This window comes from Podarcis raffonei, chromosome 16 (assembly GCF_027172205.1).
Source record: "Podarcis raffonei isolate rPodRaf1 chromosome 16, rPodRaf1.pri, whole genome shotgun sequence".
Classification (NCBI taxonomy): domain Eukaryota; kingdom Metazoa; phylum Chordata; class Lepidosauria; order Squamata; family Lacertidae; genus Podarcis; species Podarcis raffonei.
Genome location: NC_070617.1, coordinates 21165476 through 21188648, shown reverse-complemented (window position 1 = coordinate 21188648; position 23173 = coordinate 21165476). Strand labels below are relative to the sequence as shown.

Sequence of the window (23173 nt, the reverse complement as noted above, 5' to 3'; positions counted from 1 at the left end):
TTATTAAAACATAGATAATTACAATAAAAACAACACAGCACCATCCCTTTCCTTAGAAGAGCAAGTTCTCCAAAGCCTGCTGCAATAAAAAAAGTCTTCACCTGGCAGCAGAAGGACAAAGAGGGAGCCAGTCTGACTTCCCTAGAGAGGGAGTTCCACAGTCTGGGAGCAGTCACCGTGAAGGCCCTGTCCTGCAGACACCATGAGCCTGCCTGTGAGGGTGGCGGGATACAGCCCTCCAGGCCTCTCTAACTGGCCATTGGAACTCTCGCCAGGACATACCCCATCTCCCCAGACCCCATACATTTTCCCAGCCTTGCTTTCTATCCCCTGTTAGTAAGAAGGTAAGAAGAGCCTGCTGGATCAGGCCAATGGCTCAGCAAGTCCAGCATCCTGCTCTCTCAGTGGGCCCAGAAAATGCCTTTGGGGGCCCGCAAGCAGGACCCAAGCACAGGAGCATTCTCCCCTTCCTGTGGTTTCCAGCAATAGGTATTCAGAAACCTCTGGCCATGAAGGCCGAGCCCAGCCATCATGGCTGGTCACCACGGATAGCCTTGTTCTCTATGAATTTGTCCAATCCTCTTTAAAACCATCCAAGTGGGTACTCCTGTGGGAGTGAGTTCCACAGATTAACTCTGCATGAAGCAGTCCTTCCTTTTATCTGTCCTGAGCCTTCTGACACTCAGCTTAATCAAACGTCCACGAGTTCTACTGCTATGAGAGAGGGAGAGAAAAACTTTTCTCTACCACTTTTTCAAACCTTGCTGGGTTGTCTCCTGGCTTACCTGGATGGAGAATGGGGAGAGAGAGAGAGGAATGTGTACAGAAGCCAGTCAACTGTACAATGGGGGCAGCAAGCGCATTATTTGCTTTCCCCACTTTTGCCTATGGCTATGCCCACCAATGCAGGCGCCTTGCCGCTTACTTGAGCTACTGACCTTCCCCACTGAACCCCAGCTGCCTCCTCCATTGACCAAGCAGCAAGCAGGTGGGAAAATATCTCTCTCCGCCTGAGGCTCTGCCACAGACAGTCAGGCATAAGACGAGCCCTGTAGGATCAGGTCCAAGGCTCATCTGGTTCCAGCATCCTCTTCTCTCGGTGCCCAACCAGATGCCCGTGGGGAAACCCTTGAGCAGGACCCGGGAGCAACAGTGCTCTCCCCACTTGCGATCCCCAGCAACCACTGCTCAGAGGCATGCAGGCTCTCTCGGTGGATGCAGAACATAGAAGACAGGGCCAGTAGTCATCATAGATAGCCTCCTCCTCCATGAATTTGTCTAATCCTGTTTCAAAGCCACTCAAGTTGATGGCCATCACTGTCTCCCCTGGGAGTTTCATTGTCCATGAGTCCTAGTGTTATTCAAGAGGGAGGAAAGCTTTGCCCTATCCCACCTTCTCTGCACCAGGCACCACGGGATTAAAGACCATCTGAAGATGGTTCAGAAACTTCAGCAAATTTAGACAGCCCAGTTGCTCACTGGACATGCTTGGACTGCAACGATATTGCCCCTAATCAACATCTGATAATCACGAGTCCTTCCCTGGCTGACGAACAAAAAAAGTTAACTCCTCAACCTCCGCCACATCTTTCCCACCTCCGGAACCCAGACATCGGAAGGCAGCCCTGTGGAGGAAAGTTTTTAATGCCTTATGTTTCGTGGTGCTTTTATGTTATGCTGGAAGCCGCCCAGAGTGGCTGGGGCAACCCAGTCAGATGGGCGGCATACAAATAATGAAAGAATAATAATAATTATCATCATCCATCTTCCGCTATGTTTTACCTTTCTGCTCGTCTCACTGAAAACAGGAGGGAGGATTTTTAATAACTCCAGAGGTCCGTTAACGACAGGCACATATAAGTCTTAAAAGCTCCTTTATTCTGGATTGCCTCAAGCAGGTGTGGGGAACCTTTAGCTCTCCAGGTATCTCTTCCGAACGTAGCAATAACCCTTCTCTTTTGAGTACAACAATCATTGAAACAAACAAGCCAACTGGAGTGTAAAATGTGAAGGGGCAGGATCCAGCCTTCCAGATACTACTACTACTACTACTACTACTACTACTACTACTACTACTATAATAATAATAACAACAACCTGCACTGCCTCAGTGTTATCTTCAATACAAGAAGAAAAACAGCCAACCAGCCAGTGCTCTACTACTTAAAACTCTTAATTAAGATTGAAGTTTCACCCACTCTGGTGTAATTAATGAATTAACTTGCAATTCCCTCCCCCACCACTAAATTCAGTGTGATTAGAATATTTCAGGGGAGGAGGAGCAGGAGCAGCATTTATTTATTTATTTAACCGCCCCCCCCGCCCCCAAGACTCATCACAGAGGCCAGAGTCTCCTTTTGACAAAGAAATTGTCAACAAGTGGTCCTTGCAGCTGTGTGTGCAATTGTCCATCAGAAGAGATTCCTTTTATACTCGTAACATTATTAGGACAAAACAAAACACTTTTTTTAAAAAGCCCCAAACAAACCCCTGGTGAAAGGAGATAAACATCATTATTGAGGGGGGTGTGTGTGTGGTTTGAGATATTAAAAGTCTTCATCAAGGCTGGAAAAGGGGGCGGGAATTGGAAACAAAAACAAACCCAATCGCGTGCTGCGGGTGGGGAGGGGAAAATCAAACGGTTAAATTGATTTTCATAAAAATGCAAACTTCAGAAAGCGCTCTCTGTTCTCTTCAACCCCTCCCTCCACACCGCCCCCCCATCCCAACCTCTGGTGCCTTTGAACATCTGACTGGCAAGCATTTCATATTTCAATCTCAGCAGAACAAATTGAATTAGATGTTGAAACCAAGCTCGCCTCTGTACGCGAAAGCCTACCTGCTCTGCCTGCACTAATCCTTTGCCTTGGTACTGCAGGGGAGGCAGCTTGTGGGAGGGGGGGAGGAATCCACCCTGCTATGGAAGACGGTATGGGGAGGGGAGATACATGCTGCCTGTGGCTGAACACTTTTGCTGCATGCTTGTTAGGGGTGTCCGTCTCGCTCGTTATTATCCATGAGGATCACTTGCAGCTGAGAGTGCTGGAGTGGGAGGCCGGGAGGCCAACAGTAGGTGGCGCCAGAGCCAATGACAGGCAGAGCCAACTCAATCCTAGATGGGTTGCCTGCATTTGTATCTCCAAGGTAGTGTACATGGTTCTCTCTCCCCTTCCTCATTTAATCCCCAAAACAAGCCTGTGGGGTAGGTTAGGCTGAGAGGCAGGCAGGGACTGGCCCCCTCCCCAAGGTCCCCTAAGAGAGATTCGTGACCAAGAGGGGATTTGAACTGCTCTCCAAGGCACTAATAGACCACTCTCCACTCTTGCCATTTATATGGGAGCCAGGGCTAGGCGATATCTGGTTTTCAACATCGCGATATATCACCAGCTGAACATTGCGATATACTGATATATCACAATGTCTGAAATAAGGATGGAGCTATGTGGAGGCATGGGCTGGCTTCATGGTTTTTGCGACGATGTGATTTTTGCATCACACACACACACACACCACGATTCGTAATATATCGCCAGGTCAAAAATTATGAAACCAGTATCACGATATGGACTTGAAACTTTTTTTGAATTATCTATTGATACATCACCCAGCCCTAAGGGTTGTGTTCATTTCAGTACATGATTCTCAGTGAAGAATTGCCACCAACACCAGCTGAAGATTGACTTATGTTACATAGTGTGTTGACCAGAGTTGGCCACCGTGGTCCCCCCCGGATGACTCCTATCATCCTTGACCATTAGGGCTGATGGGAGCGAGAGTCCAATGACACTTGGAAGGCACCATGTTGGTTGCTCCTGTTGGTGTAAACCCAGAGGGAGGGAGGTCAACTGTAGGTGGCGCCAGAGCCAATGACAGGCACAGGGAATGAAATTCTCGTTTTGTCCCCATCCTCCTCCTCCCTGCTGAATTATACACCTCCTGGACTGCTTGCAAGTAAGAAGGCTGGCAGGTGGGGGCTGTCTGAGAGCAGACTACTAGCCATGATGGGTACATTCTCCAGTTGCTGGAGGGGAGAATTGTTCTCATGCTCAGGTCCTGTTTGCAGGTTTCCCAGGAGCATCTGGTTGGCCACAGTGAGAAGAGGATGCTGGGCTAGATGGACCTGATCCAGCAGAGCTCTCCTTGAGATGTTCTTGAGACTGAGCTTGGTGGAACAGTGGCCCAGGAGCCCAAATGGACCAATCATCTCCACTGCTTACAAGGGCCAGAGGCTTGTGACTCAACTTCCTCTGGTGTTTTCTCTTGAAATTTAGCATAGTGCAAAATTAGCAGTGTCTACTGCTGTACAGAAATGGCTGTGAGCGTATGTGGGTGGTGGTGGTTGTTGTTCTAAAACAGGGATGTCCAACTGGTCGACCATGATCAACACCTTGATCCCCTGGTGATAGCAGTTGATCGTGGTCTCATTTTCCTCTGCCGGGGAAAAAGAGCACGATTGCATTCGTGCACGGTTGCAAAAATGGAAGGTGGAGTTATTGCTGCTGGTGCGTTTGGCAGAACTCTGGCGCCCCCCCCTCTAAAAAAAAAGCTCAACAACTTTGGGTCCCCCCCCCCATGGGTTGATCACTGCTAGTTTTTCCCCCCAGGAGTAGATTACAGTCTCTTGGGAGTTGGATGTCCCTGTTCTGAAACAAGGAAAAACATTTTGTCCCCAGAAGTGGAAATAATTATCCCAGACATTCGGGGGAGGAAAAGATCTTTTACATACACTTGGCAAACAAAGCAGGCTTCGCTGAGAAGCAAGCAAACTCTGTCCTTAAGAAACAAGAAGGTTAAAGATCATAATGCATGTTGGTGCAGAAACGGCTTTAGACCCGGTCTTTAGGGGAATGTTTAGGGGACGCGGGTGGTGCTGTGATCTAAACCACAGAGCCTAGGACTTGCCGATCAGAAGGTCGGCGGTTCGAATCCCGTGACGGGGTGAGCTCCCGTTGTTCGGTCCCAGCTCCTGCCAACCTAGCAGTTCGAAAGCACGTCAAGTGCAAGTAGATAAATAGGTACCACTCCAGCGGGAAGGTAAACGGCGTTTCCGTGCGCTGCTCTGGTTCGCCAGAAGCGGCTTAGTCATGCTGGCCACATGACCCGGAAGCTGTCTGTGGACAAACGCCGGCTGCCTTGGCCTATAGAGCGAGATAAGCGCCGCAATCCCAGAGTCGTCTGCGACTGGACCTAATGGTCAGGGGGTACCTTTACCTTTAGGGGAATGCTGGATCAGCCTAGGTCACCCCATCCATAAATACATAAGCAGAGCTCTGCTGGATCAGGCCAATGGCCCATCTAGTCTGGCATCCTCTTCTCACAGTGGCCAACCAGACGCTTGTTTTAGGACCTGAGCACAAGAGCTCCTCTCCCCTCCTGTGCTTTCCAGCAAGTTGCTTTCAGAAGCATCGCTGCTTCTGACTCCTGCATTCTCTGGCTACCATCAAGGCATCTCTCCCTCTGTGATGGTTCAGAGTTTCCCCACCTCTCCCCCTCTGAGCCGCAGAGGTGCCATCACTGATTTGCATGGAAGACGGTCGCAGACAACCTGCAATGGTGCGAGGAGCCCCCCAGCCAGCACCCAAATTACCTGAGAACATGTGCCCTCCCTCCCTCCTGCTCCTGGCCTATTGCTGTGCGGCACTCTTGCTGACGGGCCAAGCAGTGGGGCGGCCGCAACTCACTCCCCACCCCGGCAGATTACTGGGCTTTTTTTTTGGAGACCCCTCGGCGGTGGGGAAGCCTATTGAGTGGCGGCTCAGGGCTCCATCTGGCCAACAATTGCCTCTCGAATACACCTGCCTCCTTGGTGGGAGGGCAGAGGGGGGCTCTCGTGATGAAAGGGAAGCTGCCGGCTAATCCCCGCCAGGTTAAGTCGCAGCCACCTTCCCACTGCGCTTCTGGAATAAGCACAGGGCCTCTGGAAGAGCTCTTAATTTCAGGGTGCCTCTGGATGCCTCTGACTCTGACATCTTCCTCTGGAGAGCACAGCTTGGATTCGGGGAGGGGGGGTGGGAAGAGAGGGGAGGGAGGGCAGCAGCCAATCTCGATGAGGGCCAGCACTCAATGCCAGCAGCAGCAGCAGCCAGAGGGAAGGCTTGGGGAACATCCGGGGTGGCCAAAGATCTGAGAGCAAAACACTGCCTTCTGGCCTGTGAGGAGGCTTCAGTGAATGAAGGCAGGCCTTTCACCATAAGCCCAATAAGTGGCCCAGATTATGAGGCTTGCCCACATGGGCGTAGCCAGGGGGGTGCAGCTGCCCCCCCCCAAATCAAGTACAGTGGTACCTCGGGTTACATGCACTTCAGGTTACAGACTCCGCTAACCCAGAAATAGTACCTTGGGTTAAGAACGTTGCTTCAGGATGAGAACAGAAATCATGCTCCGGAGGTGCGGCAGCAGCGGGAGGCCCCATTAGCTAAAGTGGTACCTCAGGTTAAAAACAGTTTCAGGCTAAGAATAGACCTCCAGAACAAATTAAGTTCTTAACCCAAGGTACCACTGTAAATCAATAAAAATACTTACCGTATTTTTTGCTCTATAAGACTCACTTTTTCCCTCCTAAAAAGTAAGGGGAAATGTGTGTGCGTCTTATGGAGCGAATGCAGGCTCTGCAGCTATCCCAGAAGCCAAAACAGCAAGAGGGATCACTGCTTTTGCTGCGCAGTGATCCCTTCTTGCTGTTCTGGCTTCTGGGATTCAGAATTTTTTCCCCTCTTGTTTCCCTCCTCCAAAAACTAAGTGTGGTCTGGTGCGTCTTATAGAGCGAAAAATACGGTAACGAACTAACTGACCAACCGAGTCGCAGATAGCTCGGTTCTGCCCTCCCCAATCATATATCCTGGCTATGCCCATGCTTGCCCACATGACATGGTTCTGCAGCAGTCCAGGATGAAATGGCAAGATTCAGGACAGGCGAAAGCAGGAACTTCTTTATGCACTGCGCAGTTAAACTGTGGAACTCACTCCCACAGGAGGCAGTGATAACCAACACTTTGCAGGGCTCTCTCTGCCTCCACTATCGGAGGCAGCGATGCTTCTGAATGCCAGGTGCTGGAAACCACAGGAGGGGAGTGGGCTCTTGTGCTCGGATCCTGCTAGCTGGTTTCCCAGAAAAGGCATCTGGTTGGCCATTGTGAGAACAGGATGCTGGACTTGATGGGCTGCTGGCCTGATCCAGCAGGCACTTCTTATGTTCAATATTTATGGAATTTACACCCTGCCCTTCCGCCCCAAGGAGGCAAACAGGCACACAATTCAAAAGCAACCTGAAACAGCTACGACGTTATAACTTAAGACATCTAAATATGGTAGAGGAGGACAGCGCTCCCCCAACTTTGCAGTCCCCCTCAGGGTGGGGTGGGGGCATGAGGGAAAACAGCAAGCATGACTTCCAGAATCCAGGTCCTTTGTTTTAGAGAGAAGGAATGGTTTCTTCTGCTTTCTTCAATTGTTGTTGATCAGAGGAGCTTAGCCCACTAGGGGAAAATTGGACAATGCTCCACCACGTTCGGACTGTCCTCAACCAGCCCCCACTTGCCTGCCTTCTTAACTGCAACCAGTCCTGGGGGCAGGCTTATTATTTTTTGAATTTATATACCACCCTATACCTGGAGGTCTCAGGGCGGTTTCTGAGGCCTCAAGGCTGTTAGCTTCCTCCTCCTCCTTAATCTCCGTATTCTCCTTTTTTAATTCAACAGGGAGAAGGATATGGGGACTAAACTAGGACTATTTTGGCTCTAGCCCCACCTACTGGTGGCCTTCCTCCCTTCTGCCCAATCGGAATCATCCGCCATTGCCTGTAAGTCTGGGGTGCCCTACTTTAAGCTGAAGCCTTGTTGCTCCAAGTCAAAGGCATCCTTCCAAACATGCCTGGCTCTCAGCACTCTCTCCTCTGCCATCCTTTGTACTTGCCAACATCCACTTTCGCCCCCGGTCCTGTCCCCATCCCAAAAGGTTGACCACAGGGGAACGCAGGCTTAGGCTTCAAGACTGTTGACCTATTAGCAACATTATCTCCCACCTTCCCTCCAGGAGCTTAATCTGACGTTCAAGATTCCTCTCCCTTGCATCTTTATATTTCACAACAACCCTACGAGCTAGGTTAGGCTGAGGGGCTGAGACTGTGGCCCCCAGGTCAGCCAGCGTGCTTCACGGCTGAGCGGGGACTTGAACGCTAGTCTTCCAAAGTCCTTGTCCAGTGCTGTGACAACTACACCTTACTACACCCACCCGACCTTAGTGGAACAATAGGAACAAAAGAGGTTTACAATTGGATAGAGGATCCTCTCTTACACCTTCTTTCAAATAACCTTCCCTGTTAACAGTAGAGAGGAAGAAAGAAAGAAAGAGATCCCTCCCCTTACCTCATCGTTCTGGGGCCAGTGGCATTAGCTGCTTTCCTCACTCCCTTCATCCTCCAGCTTCTCCAGGATTTCTTCCAGAACAGCTGATTGCTTTGTTTTCTTCGCGGTCGGGGAATCTGCAAAGGGCCAAGCGAGAAAAAGTTGAGGTTGTGTTGAGGGGGAAGCAGGCAGCTGTCGCTTTGTGCTCCCAGCAGCCAATCGGCATGAAAACATTCCAGCTAGGACTGGGAATGTGTCCCACCTGAAACCTTGTTCTCTGGCAACACAAAGTTGGGTGGGTCAATCGCCAGGCTCAGTAGAAGACAGCTTCCTTTCCGTATGTTCTGCCAACGAGCTTCGGCCCTTCCCAATGGGGCACAACCCATCAGAATATTCCCCTTCGAAGATCCCCACATCTGTTATGGATGTTTGGCAACTGTGACGTATGTAACATGACCTCTGGAACTTTTTATTCATTGAGGAGGTCATGATGTGCTAACTGGTCCTAAGCCCAACCCCAACCTTTTCTGTGTTTTATATTCTATGGATTTTCTAGCAAGAATCTCCAGAAGAGCACACATGGTTGTTTTCTCTGTCTCTCCCTCCCCCAGTGTGAACAAATGAATCAATTTATTTCGGTCGCTGACCAGCTTGTTCTCCCAATGAAGCTCTCGGCAATCGCTTCTCTGCCGCAAGGGCAGCAAGGCGATGCCACTGCACAAAGACCGCTGGAAACCGAACCTGCCACGGCGTAATGAGAGCGTGGTGGCGGCAGCTGATGGCGGTGGTGGGAAGAATGGGGAGCTGGTGTGCAGATGCAGGGAAACCCCCGGGCAAGCGAGCGAGGCTGTGGCTCTAAATGAGGGAGAGGAAGCAGCTCCCCATCCCCCACCCCTGATTCAGGTGGGGGTGGTGTCAGTAACATGGCAAGAACTGAGGCAGAAGGGTCACTGAGGCCGGTCCCCTCCTGCCACGGCTCTCTCCGCAAGGCTGCTTCAGCCAGCAATCAGAAAAGACCCTCTAGGCAGTAACAGATGCTGCCGCCGCAGCCAAATGTGGCCACCTCTGGAGCTGCAGGAGGGCAAGGCAGGGTGGCTGCAGCTAAGGATGTAAGGAAGGTCCCTGTGGGGTCAGGCCAGAGGCCCACCTAGCTGGCGCCCTGCCCACCAAGTGCCACGCGGGAGTTTGCAAACAGGCCACAAGGGCAAAGAGCGTAGCCTGCAGAGACGGTGGCGTTCAGAGCTGCACTCTGCTGTTTCCTGACTCCGCCGGCTACGCCCTGTTGGAGGCAGCAAATGCTTCCGAATACCAGCTGCTGGAGATCGCAGGAGGGGAGAGGGCTCTTGGGCTTGGGGGTCCTGCTTGGCGGCTTGCTGCAGGCATCTGGTTGGCCACTGCGAGAACAGGATGCTGAACAATTGCGCAATTCCGCTGCAGCGCCGCACCCGGATTTCCCTGGCTGTGGCCTCGCGGTCCTGCCTTTATCTTTAGGTGGCTTTGCCAACTGCCTGAGAGCAGCCCATGAGGAGCGTTTAAGATGCAGGAGGAAAGAATTGCTCACTGCTCTGACTGCTCGCTGCTATGAACTTTAAATATTTCGCAGGCACCATGCAAACTTTTCCCGAAGGGGTGGAACGTGATCTCTCAAAATCCCCATTTGCTGGAGGGGAAACTGAGGAAGGAGCTGACAAATTGGCTGGGTTGTAAAGTGGAAAAGAAGAGGAGCAGTATTCCCCCCCCTCCCTGACCAACAGCCATTAGCACCACAACCACATTGCAGAATAGCAATGTAGAGCCCCACTAAGTATAATTAACGCCCAAAGGAGGGCCTTCTGGTGGTTCCCTCACTGCAGGAAGTGAAGTTACAGGGAACCAGGCACAGGGCCTTCTCTGTAGTGGCGCCCGCCCTGTGGAACGCCCTCCCATCAGATGTCAAGGGAATAAGCAACTATCTGACGTTTAGAAGACATCTGAAGGCAACCCTGTTTAGGGAAGTTTTTAATGACTGATGTTTTAATGTATTTTTACTCTTTCTTTGGAAGCCTCCCAGAGTGGCTGGGGAAACCCAACCAGATGGGCAGGGTAGAAATAATTATTATTATTATTATTATTATTATTATTATTATTATTATTATTATCAACCTCCTCCTCCTCCTCCTCCTCCTCCTCCTCCTCTTAGCATCTCTTGCCTCACTGTTGACGCCTCTGGCTTTCTTGCCTTCTACCCTCACTGTTCTTTCCTCTGCTCACTCCATTTCCATTTCCTTTTGTTTCTCAGCAAATTTTTCTTTACCCTTCTTCTCTAGCAACACCTTAGAGCTTCTTCCTGCTTCTAGACTCTGAGAGCCGCCCCCTCCCTGCCCATCGTTTATTGCATGCTTTGCCCACATTCCATGACTGGCCCTTCCCCTGGAGACTGTTCGTCAGCATTCCGTGACCTCACACTATTTCAACCAATCCTGGGTGCTGGTGGGCAGAATAGGGGGAAATGAAGTCTCCCCACTCCTTCACCAAATTAAGTTTGGTTTAACTTCTGCAGGGCAAGTGTCAGTCATGGAATGTGGAAAGAGCATGCAAGAGGTGGCAAACAGGCTTCTTTTGGGGGAAACCTCATAGAGCCTAGGGAAAGGAAGAAAAACTAAGCAGTTGGCAGAGGAGTAAAGGGGAAAACACAAAGCCATATATACATATTTTATACATATATCTCCTTTACTATTTCCCAAACTCAGAGAAGGATCAAGTGAACAGCAGAGGCTCACTGTGAACATTCCTTGCAAAACACGCCCCCCCTTCTGCACTTCCTCCGCAATTTTAGAAAGCAGCTCTCCATGTGGGGAACAGCTGTTCAAAGCCCGATCTCAGCCATCAAAACACCCATCTCAAACAAACAAATAAAATGTACTTGCAGGACTCAGGGAGAGGGTGTAAAATAAACACATAGGACAAGCTGCTGCATTTTCTTTTAGCATTACAGCTGCTTCCGAAGATAAACAACAAGTAAATGTCACAAAACATCAATACGGGAGAAATTAACCTGACAAAAGCCGTGCTTTCCCCTGCTCCGTCCTCGACCAAACAATTTTGCATTTCTGGAGTCCCCCCATCTAATGATTTTTTTTTATTTTTCCAATTAATTCCTTGACAGAATGCCAGGACCAAGTTGTACTTCTGCTCTTGTACTTTTTACGAACGTTGCGGGAGATGGAATAGGCGGCGGGTGGGTGGGTGGAGTGACAGGAGCCCTTCCTATCTCACCAACGACTTGACGTAGCTTTGTCCAAGCGTCAGAGCTGAGAGCCAGGGAAGGCGTCATTTGGAGACAGGTGTCCACACCTGTTTCGAGGCTGGGACAAGATTACGATTTGGCTGCATGCATTTATTTATTTTTTAATGGAGGTAAAAGTCATGTCTTGTCTCTACAGATTTGCTAACTCAACCTCACTAAAAATAAAAATCTGATTGGGGGGCTAGGTGGGTGGATTTTTATTTTAACAAAAGAACCTAAGACGAGTATGCTGGATCAGGCCAGTGGCCCATCTAGTCCTTCTTTCTTCTTTGGTGATCACTCGTAGCCAAGTAAGATTGTCTTCCATAAACACGGTTTTAACAATGAGTCCGTAAGTGACTGTTGAGGCCAATTCTCCTTTCTCCTAGCACGTTTTTCCCTTGGGTCCTGGGTTCGAGTGTCTTCAAAATCCATGACACCTTTGATAAAGGCTGTCCTCCAACTGGAGTGCTCGCAGGCCAGTGTTACCCAGTTGCCAGTGTTTATACTACATTTTTAAAGATTTGCCTTGAGACAGTCTTCAAACCTCTTTTGTTGACCACCAGCATTACGCTTTCCATTTTAAAGTTCGGAATAGAGTAGTTGCTTTGGAAGACGATCATCAGGCCTCCGCACAACATGACCAGTCCAACAAAGTTGATGTTGAAGAATCATTGCTTTGACACTGGTGATCTTTGCCAGCATCCTGTTCTCACGGTGGCCAACCATAAGATGCTCCTAGAGAACCTGCAAGCAGGATATGAGCCCAACAGCACTCTGCCTAGCGCCTCTGACGGTGGAGGCAGAACATAGCCATTGTGGCTCATAGCCTTGTCCCCAATGCACTTGTCTATTCCTAAGCCATCCAAGTTGGTGGCCATCACCGCCTCTTGTGGGAGTTAAGTTCCATAGCTTAACTTTGGCTTGGAATCAATTTGATTCCCACCCCCTCTTTCTTTTTTCCTTTCTCCTTCCGTGTTGGTACTCCTATTTGGGGACTTCCCTGGCTTTTTTCTGGCCCATGTAGCACCAGTCTGGATAGTTAGCCTTGGTGAAGACTTGACGTTTTTATCCCCAAAAAGTTTTTGATTGAGTTTCCACTGAAATGAGGCTGCATTCTAATGTTTTAATGTTGTATTTTAATCTTGTTTTTTTAAGCTGTATTTCAATCAATTGTTTTTATATTTGGTGTTAGCTGCCCTGAGCCCGGTCTTGGCTGGGGAGGGTGGGGTATAAATATTTTTATTATTATTATCATTATTATTATTATTAACTATGAGCTGCATGAAGAAGTCCTTTTGTTCTATCTGTTCTGATTCTTCCAACACTCAGCTTCATGGGACACCCACGATTTCTAGCATTATGAGAAAAAACTTTTCTCTACCCACTTTCTCTGTGCCATGCATCAATTTATAAACTTTTCACATGCCTCCTTTTACTTGCCTTGCCTCTAAACTAGAAAGTCCCAAGCGCTCAGGAGCCCAGTTCTGTCACCCCTTGCCTGCAGAGCTGGCAGCCTCTCGCCCTTTTTCAAACACCCTCCCTTGTGGAGTGTTCCCTCAGCCTCCTCTCACCTCTCCTTAAGAGTCATCTGGGCAGCTGCTGCCCCTGGTCTCTGAGCTGCCCCCTTCCACCCCACAGAGAGGTGCCTCCTCACACTGCCCCACAGGGGCCTGGGAAGCCCTCCCTGGCCAGCCCCAGAGGCACCATTCACCTGCAGAGCTTGTAGCCAGGGCCGCTGCAACAAACAGCTGTGTAAGCCCTTGGGAGGGAGAGACAGAAGAGGGCATCAGAGGAGGGGGGGAAGGAAAGAGGGACAGAGGTCAGTATGGCCCGCGGCACCCCTGACCATCATTCACGGCACCCCAGGGTGCCATGGCACACAGGTTGAAAACCACTGCTTTATGGTTTAATTTTCTGATTGTTTGTTTTCTTTCTCTTGTTTTGCACTTTTTGCTGTTGTTAACAAATCAATAACTTTTAAAAAAGAAGTTTCTTAACCACTCTTTGTGCAAAGATTTCAGAGGAGGGGTATGTGTTGTTCTGCACAAAGACCCTTTTGCAATTGAATGGCACAGCTTCATTATGTACATGGCGAAAAATGAAAACAGGGGACTCACCACAAGTTACAAAACTTTCTGGATAACCACCTATCACCTTCCTATACCTATGATCCAGGATAAGAACTTGTGCTATTTGATTGTTATTTTGCATGCATTGCCTAAACACTGGCTTCTGGGTTATGGCTATTTATCTGCAGGGTTTGTTTGTTTTTTAGCTGAGTTCCCTTACTTTTTAAAAAATAAAATATTAATTATTATTTTTTGTCTGGGTGTGCTGGAACGGATATACGCCCAATATCTCAACCAAAAATCTACCTATATCTGTAATCAATAAAGTTGTGGCCGTTGCTACTCCAGATCATTGTCTGCTTACGTTTATTAATCACATCTTACATTTAACCACTGCCTGGTGGGGGGCTGCGGCACTGTGACTGGGCCCACAATAAACTTACTTCCTTTTTGGTGAGTTCCCCCACCTTTTTCCCAGAAAAAGCATTGTTTATCTGTATGGCGTTGCTATATGTTGAAAGAATTTAATAAAAATTGGGAGGGGGGAGACAAAAGAAACAACACAACACAACCAGGCTTGGATGAAGCACTTCTGGCAAAATCTGCTCTCATCATTTCAGCGCCTGACATATGAAACAGAGACACCCCCGCCTCCCCACATCCTGGACCCCCACGACCTCCCAAGCTTTCCATTTGCGTCTCGTCCCGCCCCCCTCTGTCCAAGGCGTGCTCGCTCCCCCCCCACCCTCCATCCCAAGCCTCAGCCGGGCCTGAAAATTTCCCCTCCTGTCAGTTTAATTCTTTGATCGATGGGGAAGAGCAGGATGTGTGGCCTTGCGCAGCTGGCCTCCCAAGTTACCCCTGGCAGGAGACCGCCGGCCCTGCTGGTGACGGCTGAGTGAAATGTTTGTGGAGCGCACGGAACACAAGTCAATAGTAATTTAGCGGGATTGGGAGCGGGCACCTCCTCCGCACGAACCGCGGCTCCCGAGAGGGGGGAAGTGTGCACAGGATTATTACCGACTCACTCGGAAATATTTCCAAAACAAGCCTCCGATTAAAGGGGGTGGGGGGGTGGGGAGGAAGGGCGGGGGGCCACAGGAGCTGGCGGCTGCCGTGCTCGGCACTAAAATGTCTCACAAACCCATCACGGAGCTCGCAAGCGGAGAGAGGAAAATTCAGGCAGTCACGAAGGAAGCTGGTTGCTCAGCTTGGGAGCAGAAGGAATGGGCGAGGCCCAGGATTTGGAGGAAGCCTTGCTGGGTTCTGGAAGGGTAGCGGTGCTCTTGCCTTGCAATCCGGAATACAGACGGTAAGGCTGTCTGGGATCACTAGGTACAATGGCTACGTTCTCCCTCCTGTGTCAGAGGTAAGATGTCTCCAAATACCAGCTACAGTGGTACCTCTGGATGCGAACGGGATCCGTTCTGGAGCCCTGTTCGCATCATGAGCAGAAAGCAACCCGCGTCTGCGCGTGCATGGGTCGTGATTCACTGCTTCTGCACATGCGGGTGACATCATTCTGAGCGTCTGCGCATGCGGCAAAACCAGGAAGTAACCCGCTCCGTTCTTTCCTGTTCGCCGCGGGACGCAACCTGAAAAGACGTAACCTGAACCGAACGTAACAAGAGGTATGACTGTACAGTGGTACCTCGGGTTAAGTACTTAATTCGTTCCAGAGGTCTGTTCTTAACCTGAAACTGTTTTTAACCTGAAGCACCACTTTAGCTAATGGGGCCTCCTGCTGCTGCCACGCCGCCGGAGCACGATTTCTGTTCTCATCCTGAAGCCAAGTTCTTAACCTGAAGCACTATTTCTGGGTTAACGGAGTCTGTAACCTGAAGCGTATGTAACCTGAAGCGTATGTAACCTGAGGTACCACTGTACTGGGAATTGCAATTGTGTTGCTCAGGTTCTGAAGCTCACTGGGTGACCACTGCCACCAGCCATTGGCTCTCAGCGCAACCTGCCTCAGAGGGTTGTTGTGGTGATTAAATGGGCGGCGGCGGGGGGGGGGGGACACCACACACACCACCTTGAGCTCCTTGGAGAAAAGGTGGGTTATAAATGCAATAAATAAATAGATGAAGAAAGCAAAGTTCCCATGCGTAAGATCAAGGAGACGCAGCAAACTGAGCTCTTGCAATGCCAACGTTCAACAGAAGTCAGGTTACACCAGTGAGGCCAACAAACGGTACTTGGGGATGTCACTTTTAGAAAGCTTGGGGGGGGGGACAAGATGCTCCAAGGCAAGATTAAGAGACATGGAAGCCAGTGCCTGCAACACAATGAGAGGAACTTGACACCGACTTCAACGACAGACAGGTACGGCTCAGGAGGACTGGTGTGTCTCGTGCGTGTAAGGATTTGCCACTATTTTGTTTAAGAATATATCCCCCACTTTAGTATTACAGAAAAACGCTTAAGTGGCGTACAAAACTCGGTGCATAAAATCAGAAGTGGAAAAATATTGATTGCCACATCATTATAGCAGCGGATAAAACACAAAGCCCAAAACTGCTGAGCCCAGGAGCCCAGCTTCAATGACCAGATTCAGGACCTTGGGGGCAGGGGAAAGCCTGGGCAAATAAAGAAGTATTTAAAAGACAATCCAAAGCAAATTAATAGAGGGGGAATCCTATATGGCAGAATGGAGAGAGCTCCAAAGGCACTGGGAAAGTCAGCCAGGGAAAAGGAGTCAAGTTTTTACAGGATAACCACATATTCAAATAACACAGTCGGGATATGTATCAAGTTCGTTGGAAAGACAGAGGAAAACGACAATGGCTGTTCTGAAGCTGAGGTTGCCAAGGAGGTCCACAGGGGCACAATTCTTCTCTTGAGGGTCTACATCCTCTGAGCATCCCCCACCCTCTTCACTGCCACCTTCGTCAACACCCAAAAGAAATACAAAAGCTGCAAAGTGGATTCCCACAAATTAGGGTTGTCGTGATGTGGACAGTTCATGGCTTATCTGCATCAGAGGTGGAGAACCTCTGGCCACACATCCTCCTGAGTCTACACCCCATCACTGTCCCTGCTTTGCACTCTGATGCTTTTAACTGGTTGGAACGACTCCTTGTCCTGTCCTGTGTGAGTGTCTGGAGGAGGTTGGAGGATGGATAGCGGCTAACAGATTGAGGTTGAATCCTGACAAGACAGAAGTACTGTTTTGGGGGGACAGGGGGGTGGGTGGGGGTGGAGGACTCCCTCGTCCTAAATGGGGCAACTGTGCCCCTGAAGGACCAGGTGCGCAGCCTGGGAGTCATTTTGGACTCACAGGTGTCCTTGGAGGCACAGGTCAATTCTGTGTCCAGGGCAGCTGTCTACCAGCTCCATCTGGTACGCAGAATGAGACCCTACCTGCCCGCGGACTGTCTCGCCAGAGTGGTGCATGCTCTGGTTATCTCCCGCTTGGACTACTGCAATGCGCTCTACGTGGGGCTACCTTTGAAGGTGACACGTAAACTGCAACTAATCCAGAATGTGGCAGCTAGACCGGTGACTGGGAGTGGCCGCTGAGACTATATGACACCGGTCCTAAAAACCTACATTGGCTCCCAGTACATTTCCGAGCACAATTCAAAGTGTTGGTGCTGACCTTTAAAGCCCTAAACGGCCTCAGCCCAGTATACCTGAAGGAGCATCTCCACTCCCATCGCTCAGCCTGGACACTGAGGTCCAGCACTGAGGGTCTTCTGGTGGTTCCCTCACTGCAAGAATCAAAGTTACAGGGAACCAGACAGAGGGCCTTCTCGGTAGTGGCACCCACCCTGTGGAATGCCCTCCCATCAGATGTCAAGGAAATAAACAACTACCTGATGTTTAGAAGACATTTGAAGGCAGCCCTGTATAGGGAAGTTTTTAATGTTTGATGTTTTATTGTGGTTTTAATATTCTGTTGGGAGCCACACAGAGTGGCTGGGGAAACCCGGCCAGATGGGCAGGGTATAAATATTATTATTAGTATACTTGAACTGTGGTGATGCGTCTTGCGACCTGGGGTGGAGATGGGTCACGTCTGCTTTTGCCACAGCCACTGCTGGCACGCGGACCCCAGAAAGCCACCTGTGAGAAAACACAGCCCCTGGGCTGGGGGCCGAAATCCCTCACTCCAGATAAACCCTGGGGAAAGAGCTCTGGTTCCAGAGTGTGCTGCCTGCCCCAGTGAAAGACAATCCTCAGCCTCAAGGAAAGCTGATCGGGGCTGGCTCCCTTTTTGCCCACGGAAGCCAGCCCTTCAGGGACAAGTGGCACACTGCCAGCTGCAGAGGTCGCAGCGTCCAAGGTGAGTGGATAAGTGCACTGACCTTCTGCATGGAGTGGTCTGCCAACAACAAAAGGGACCGGCGATAGAACGAGGGGGGCGAGAGGAAGGGCAGAGAGGAGCATGTAGCCAAATACTAAAACCCATTTCCTCCGACCCGAGAGAACAGCAAACAAAGATTTTTCGAGCAGATACCTCCGGCACCATTATGCTCTGTCCAACGGGTTTCTAGGTACTGCAGCCGGGAAATGGGGGCTGAAAGCCTCTCTCTGCTGCGGGCCTGCTGTTTGAAATGCCCTCTGGATGAATAGCACACAGCTAGCAGCGTTCACTCTCTGCCCCCGCTTGCACTTGGCTTTTCTGCCAGCATCTTTCTCTCCCCCCCCCCAAATAAAACCCCAAACACAGCCCCAGAAGCATGTTCCCTCTTTGTTGGCTTGGAGAAGTGAGGGACAGACACGAGAAATACAAATAAATAGTAGTCTAGGCTTTGGCGGAGGGGGAAAAGGCAATGCATACAATTTGTTGTTTGCAAATGTGTAAAACCTCATCAGGAAGGGGGGTGACTTGTTTCCTGCCTTTCAAAATTAAAAGCACTGGTTTCAGAAATACAATTAGCACTCCATAGTCTGTGGGGGTTTGCTTCTGTTGCTCTGTGCATACCTCAAGGCCGGCCCTACCATTGGGGGAACATTAGTGGGAGACATTTGGCCCATCAAATGTTGCTGAACTCCAACGCCCAACATTGCTGGCCATTGGCCATGCTCGGTAGAGCCGACAGAAATGGCCATTCATACGGAGGGCCAAAGGCTCCCCACTCCTGCCTTAGGAAAAGTGAGGTGGCTGCCTCAGGCACGATATGCTGGGGGGGTTGGGGTGGGCAGGGAGTGGTGGTGCAGTGTCAGAGAACAGAGCTCTGGGCACTGTGCATGGGTTGGTCTGTCCACCCTAAGCCAGTCTGCTGTCTTCCGGTATGGTGGAGGATGCTGCCCGATTGTAATGACGTCAGGTGTTTGAAAGGATTGTCCAACCTACCTGTCAAAGTCAGCCCATAGGGCTAGCAGGGTGGAAGGAAGATAGCGACTAAGCAGGATTGAGCTCTCTGCCCATCAGCTGATGTGCAGGTAGTTCAATCCTGCTTTCTGCAAGGTGCAAGTGCGCTAGTGAGTTTGCTGCAGGGAACTTGCTCGTGTATGTGAAACAAACAGGACTGAATTCTACACCCGCCATCTCATGAACAGGGAGTTCCAGCCTGCTTTCCGCAGGGATTGTGTATGTGATGTGTGGTTTTGGGGGGAAAGGCTTTGTGGGCCATATAGAGAGGCGTGGTGAGCCAAATCTGACCTGCAGGGCGGAGGTTCTCAACCCCTGGCATTGGATAAATTGATTCTGAGTTGACCCCCCCAGGCCTCATCCACACAAGATCCTGATTCCGTTTCAAAACCTTCCTCGATCTTGTGCGGATTCTTTCAACCTCAAGTCTGCAGTGGTGGGGTCCCAACATTTACAACAGCATGTGTAGATGCCTTTTTCAGCCCAAGGGCCACATTCCCCTTTGGGCATACTCCCAAGGGCCGTGTGTTGGTGGTGGGCGGGGCCAGAGGCAAAAGTGGGTGGAGCAAGAAACACAAAATGTTATCTTTGCGGCTTCAGCGCAGGCCCCTCTGCATCCTCCCTCCAGACAAGCAAGGGACTTGACATTAGCTCTTTTCCAAGAAGTGCAAAGTGGGCAGGGGGAGATTGAGCCAAAGGAAGACCATTGATCTACGTCTTATTCCCTGTGCTAGGTTGGGGGGGACAGGGGACGAGAGCCTTACACTAATATTTGCCAACCAGTACATTTGCACCTGTCAATGCTTGTCGATAGCTGCGTCGGACAGCAGTTTCCGTCTCTGGCCCTGTCAATGCTGGGACTCTGATCCAAAGAGACTAATCCACTGCTCCTCAGAGGAGCCTTCTCCCTTTCAGTAGGATTGCAATCCCCGTCAACAGAGGCAGCACAGCAGAAGCAGCGGCTAACTGGAGGGAGCTATGCGGGGCTTTGTGAATCCAGGTTTCAGGGCCCTCTTTAGGAAGAGAAGGGAGAACTTGATGGTGTAGTGGTCAGAGCATGGTAGGCAAACTAAGGCCCAGGGGCCGGATCTGGCCCAATCGCCTTCTAAATCTGGCCCACAGACAGTCTGGGAATCAGCATGTTTTTACATGAGTAGAATGTGTCCTTTTATTTAAAATGCATCTCTGGGTTATTTGTGGGGGCTGCCTGGTGTTTTTACATGAGTAGAATGTGTCCTTTTATTTAAAATGCATCTCTGGGTTATTTGTGGGGCATAGGAATTCATTCATTATTATTTTTTCAAAATATAGTCTAGCCCTCCACAAGGTCTGAGGGATAGTGGACTGGCCCCCTGCTGAAAAAGTTTGCTTAGCCCTGGGTTGGAGTGTTGGACTGGGATCTGGGAGAGACAAGGGTTCAAATCCCCACTCCGCCAAGAATTTCGTTGGGTATGACCTTGGCCCAGTCACTGCCTCTCTCAGCATAACCTACCTCACAGGGTTGTTGTGGGAATGGGATGAGATGGGGGAGAAGCCTCCTTGAGATTAGGTGATTAGATGGGAGAGTACAACTGCAGCTGTTGGAAGGCAAAATGAGGCCAGTGAATGGGACCCATCTGCTACAAATACAGTCATACCTTGGAAGTCGAACGGAATCCATTCCGGAAGTCCGTTCGACTTCCAAAATGTTCAAAAACCAAATCGCAAGATTCTGGTTGGATTCAGGAAGCTCCTACAGCCAATCAGAAGCCCCGTCCGACGTTCGGCTTCCAAAAGAACGTTCGCAAACTGGAACAATCACTTCCGGGTTTGCGGCATTCGGGAGCCAAAATGTCCGAGTTCCAGGGTGTTCAGGATCGAAGGTACGACTGTACTAGAAGCCGGACACAGGAATGCAGGAGGCTGCCTTATACTGAATCAGGCCATCAGCCCATCTTGGTCAATGGCCCTCACTGACTAGCAGCAACTCTCCGGGGTTATACTGAGTCATACCCTTGGTCCATCTAGCTCACTATAGTCTGCACTGACCGGCAGTAGCTCTGCCTGCCTGGTTTCAGGGGTCACTCCCAAAATGAAGATGCTGGGGATTGAACTTAGGACCACTAAGCTGCAGCCATCCCCCCACCCCACAATATCCACGTGCACAACCTAATTCGAGCTATGGCAAAAGGGCAATAGGGTCGGGGCAAAGCTTGAACAAGTTGAGAGAAGAGCCATTCCTTATGAAGAACAGTCGAGGGAGCTGGGTATGTTTAGCCTGGAGAAGAGAAGACTAATAGGTGATATGATAAGCAGCTTTCAAATATCTGAAGGTCTATCCCTTGGGAGATGCAGCAAGCTTGTTTTCTGCTGCTCCAGGAGGTAGAGCCCAAATCAAGTTACAAGAAAGGCAATTTCGACGATACACTGGGGAGAAGTGTCTGACAGTAAGAACTGTTCAACAGTGGGACAGGCAGCCTCAGAAGGTGGTAGGACTCTCTATCATTGGAGGTTTTCAAACTGAGGTTGGGTGGCCTTCTGCCAGGGATTCCTTAGCTGTGATCCCTGCATTGCAGAGGGCTGGACCAGATGACCCCGATGGGTTTCCTTCCAATTCTACAATTCTGTGATTTCATTATTCTAGGTGCAACAATCTACAGTGGTACCTCGGGTTACAGACGCTTCAGGTTACATACACTTCAGGTTACAGACGCTTCAGGTTACAGACCAGAAATAGTACCTCGGGTTAAGAACTTTGCTTCAGGATGAGAACAGAAATCGTGCTCTGGTGGCGCAGCAGCAGCAGGAGGCCCCATTAGCTAAAGTGGTGCTTCAGGTTAAGAACAGTTTCAGGTTTAGAAAGGACCTCCGGAACAAATTAAGTTCTTAACCTGAGGTACCACTGTATTGCCACAGCTCGGCCCTGACAGACAATGGCTTGCATGTTACAAAAAAAGCAGTATACAAATTCCACTAAATAATAATAATAGTAATCAGTGGAAACAAAATCAACAGAAATGACAACTGAAATAGTACATATGTGCTACAGTACCGTGAAAATGCTCTGCCGTTTTCCGCCTCAGGGCCTCCACTGTTTCCTCCGAGTCAGCCCATTCCAAGACCAGCCTCCTGCCGTACAAATGAGTGCTGTGGCAGAGGGCGTTGAAGGCTCTCTGTGGAAAAAGAAAGCAGGAAGGACGCTGTTCAGGTGGTTTTAAAGAAAAGTTGTCACCGCTGCACCTCTCTCGTTCTGTCCTCCCCACAAATGTAGAGGTCGATGGAGCCCCGGTGTGCACAGAGTTTCCTTGGTAGGGGAACCGAATTGGTTCGGCTGGGCTTCCTGGTAAAGGAGCGTTTTCGAAGAAACAAGATCCATCACAAACTGAGCCATGTGAAAGATAAAGGGGGTGCATTTTTTCCTAAAAAGGCATTTTCTGATAGCACCTTCCCCCAAAAGTGTATGTACATGGTTGAAAGATAGGGAGTGAGGCTGGAAAGCTAGCTGCTCAACGCACAATATAAAGCTTGCTGCTTGAGAGACAAGAGAAAGCTAGCTGCTCAAGTTGCAACAGAAAGCCACCCACTGCCAATACAATAGATGTCTGCATTGATGTCTGAGCTAGATGTCTGCATTGAGTGACAGTGGCTCTCTGGGGTTTCAGACAGGGGTTTCTCCCAGCTCTAGCTGGCAATGCCTTGGACTGAACCTGGGACCTTCTGCATGCAAAGCAGATGAAGCAGATGTTCTAAACCAGGCATATGCAAACTCGCCCCTCCAGATGTTTTGGGACTACAACTCCCATTATCCCTGGCTAACAGGACCAGTGGCCAGGGATGGTGGGAGTCGTAGTCCCAAAACATCTGGAGGGCCGAGTTTGCCTCTGCCTGTTCTAACCATTGAGCTATGTCCCTCTCACTAGGATACACCTCATCCTGGTGGACAGCATAAGGAAGTGCCTTGGACCACCCAGCTTAGTAGTGTCTACACTGACTGGCAGCAGCTCTCCAGTGTTTCAGACTGGGGACATTCCCGGCCCTACCTGGAGATGCCACCTGGGACTTCTGGAACACAAGGCCGGTGCTCTACCACTCACTGAGCTACGGCCCTGGTCCTTCCCTTGGGCAAAGAGGACTCCTGCTTTTCTGCCACACTGATCTGCTGGAAAGTTCTCCCGAGCCCAAGGGTGGAAGAGTC

The 23173-nt window shown here is 50.0% G+C and overlaps 1 protein-coding gene across 1 annotated transcript in view; it reads right to left on the bottom strand.

Annotated features, from left to right (window-relative positions):
* Nucleotides 1-23173, bottom strand: part of RBM19 (RNA binding motif protein 19) — a 102520-nt gene that overhangs the window by 4554 nt on the left and 74793 nt on the right. Inside the window, exons 24-25 of the mRNA XM_053368367.1 lie at nucleotides 22031-22151; nucleotides 8364-8479 (exon numbers count right to left, since the gene is read on the bottom strand). Coding sequence (XP_053224342.1) covers nucleotides 8388-8479; nucleotides 22031-22151 — 213 coding nt within the window. The 3' untranslated portion in view covers nucleotides 8364-8387. The remainder of the gene's footprint in view (nucleotides 1-8363; nucleotides 8480-22030; nucleotides 22152-23173) is intronic.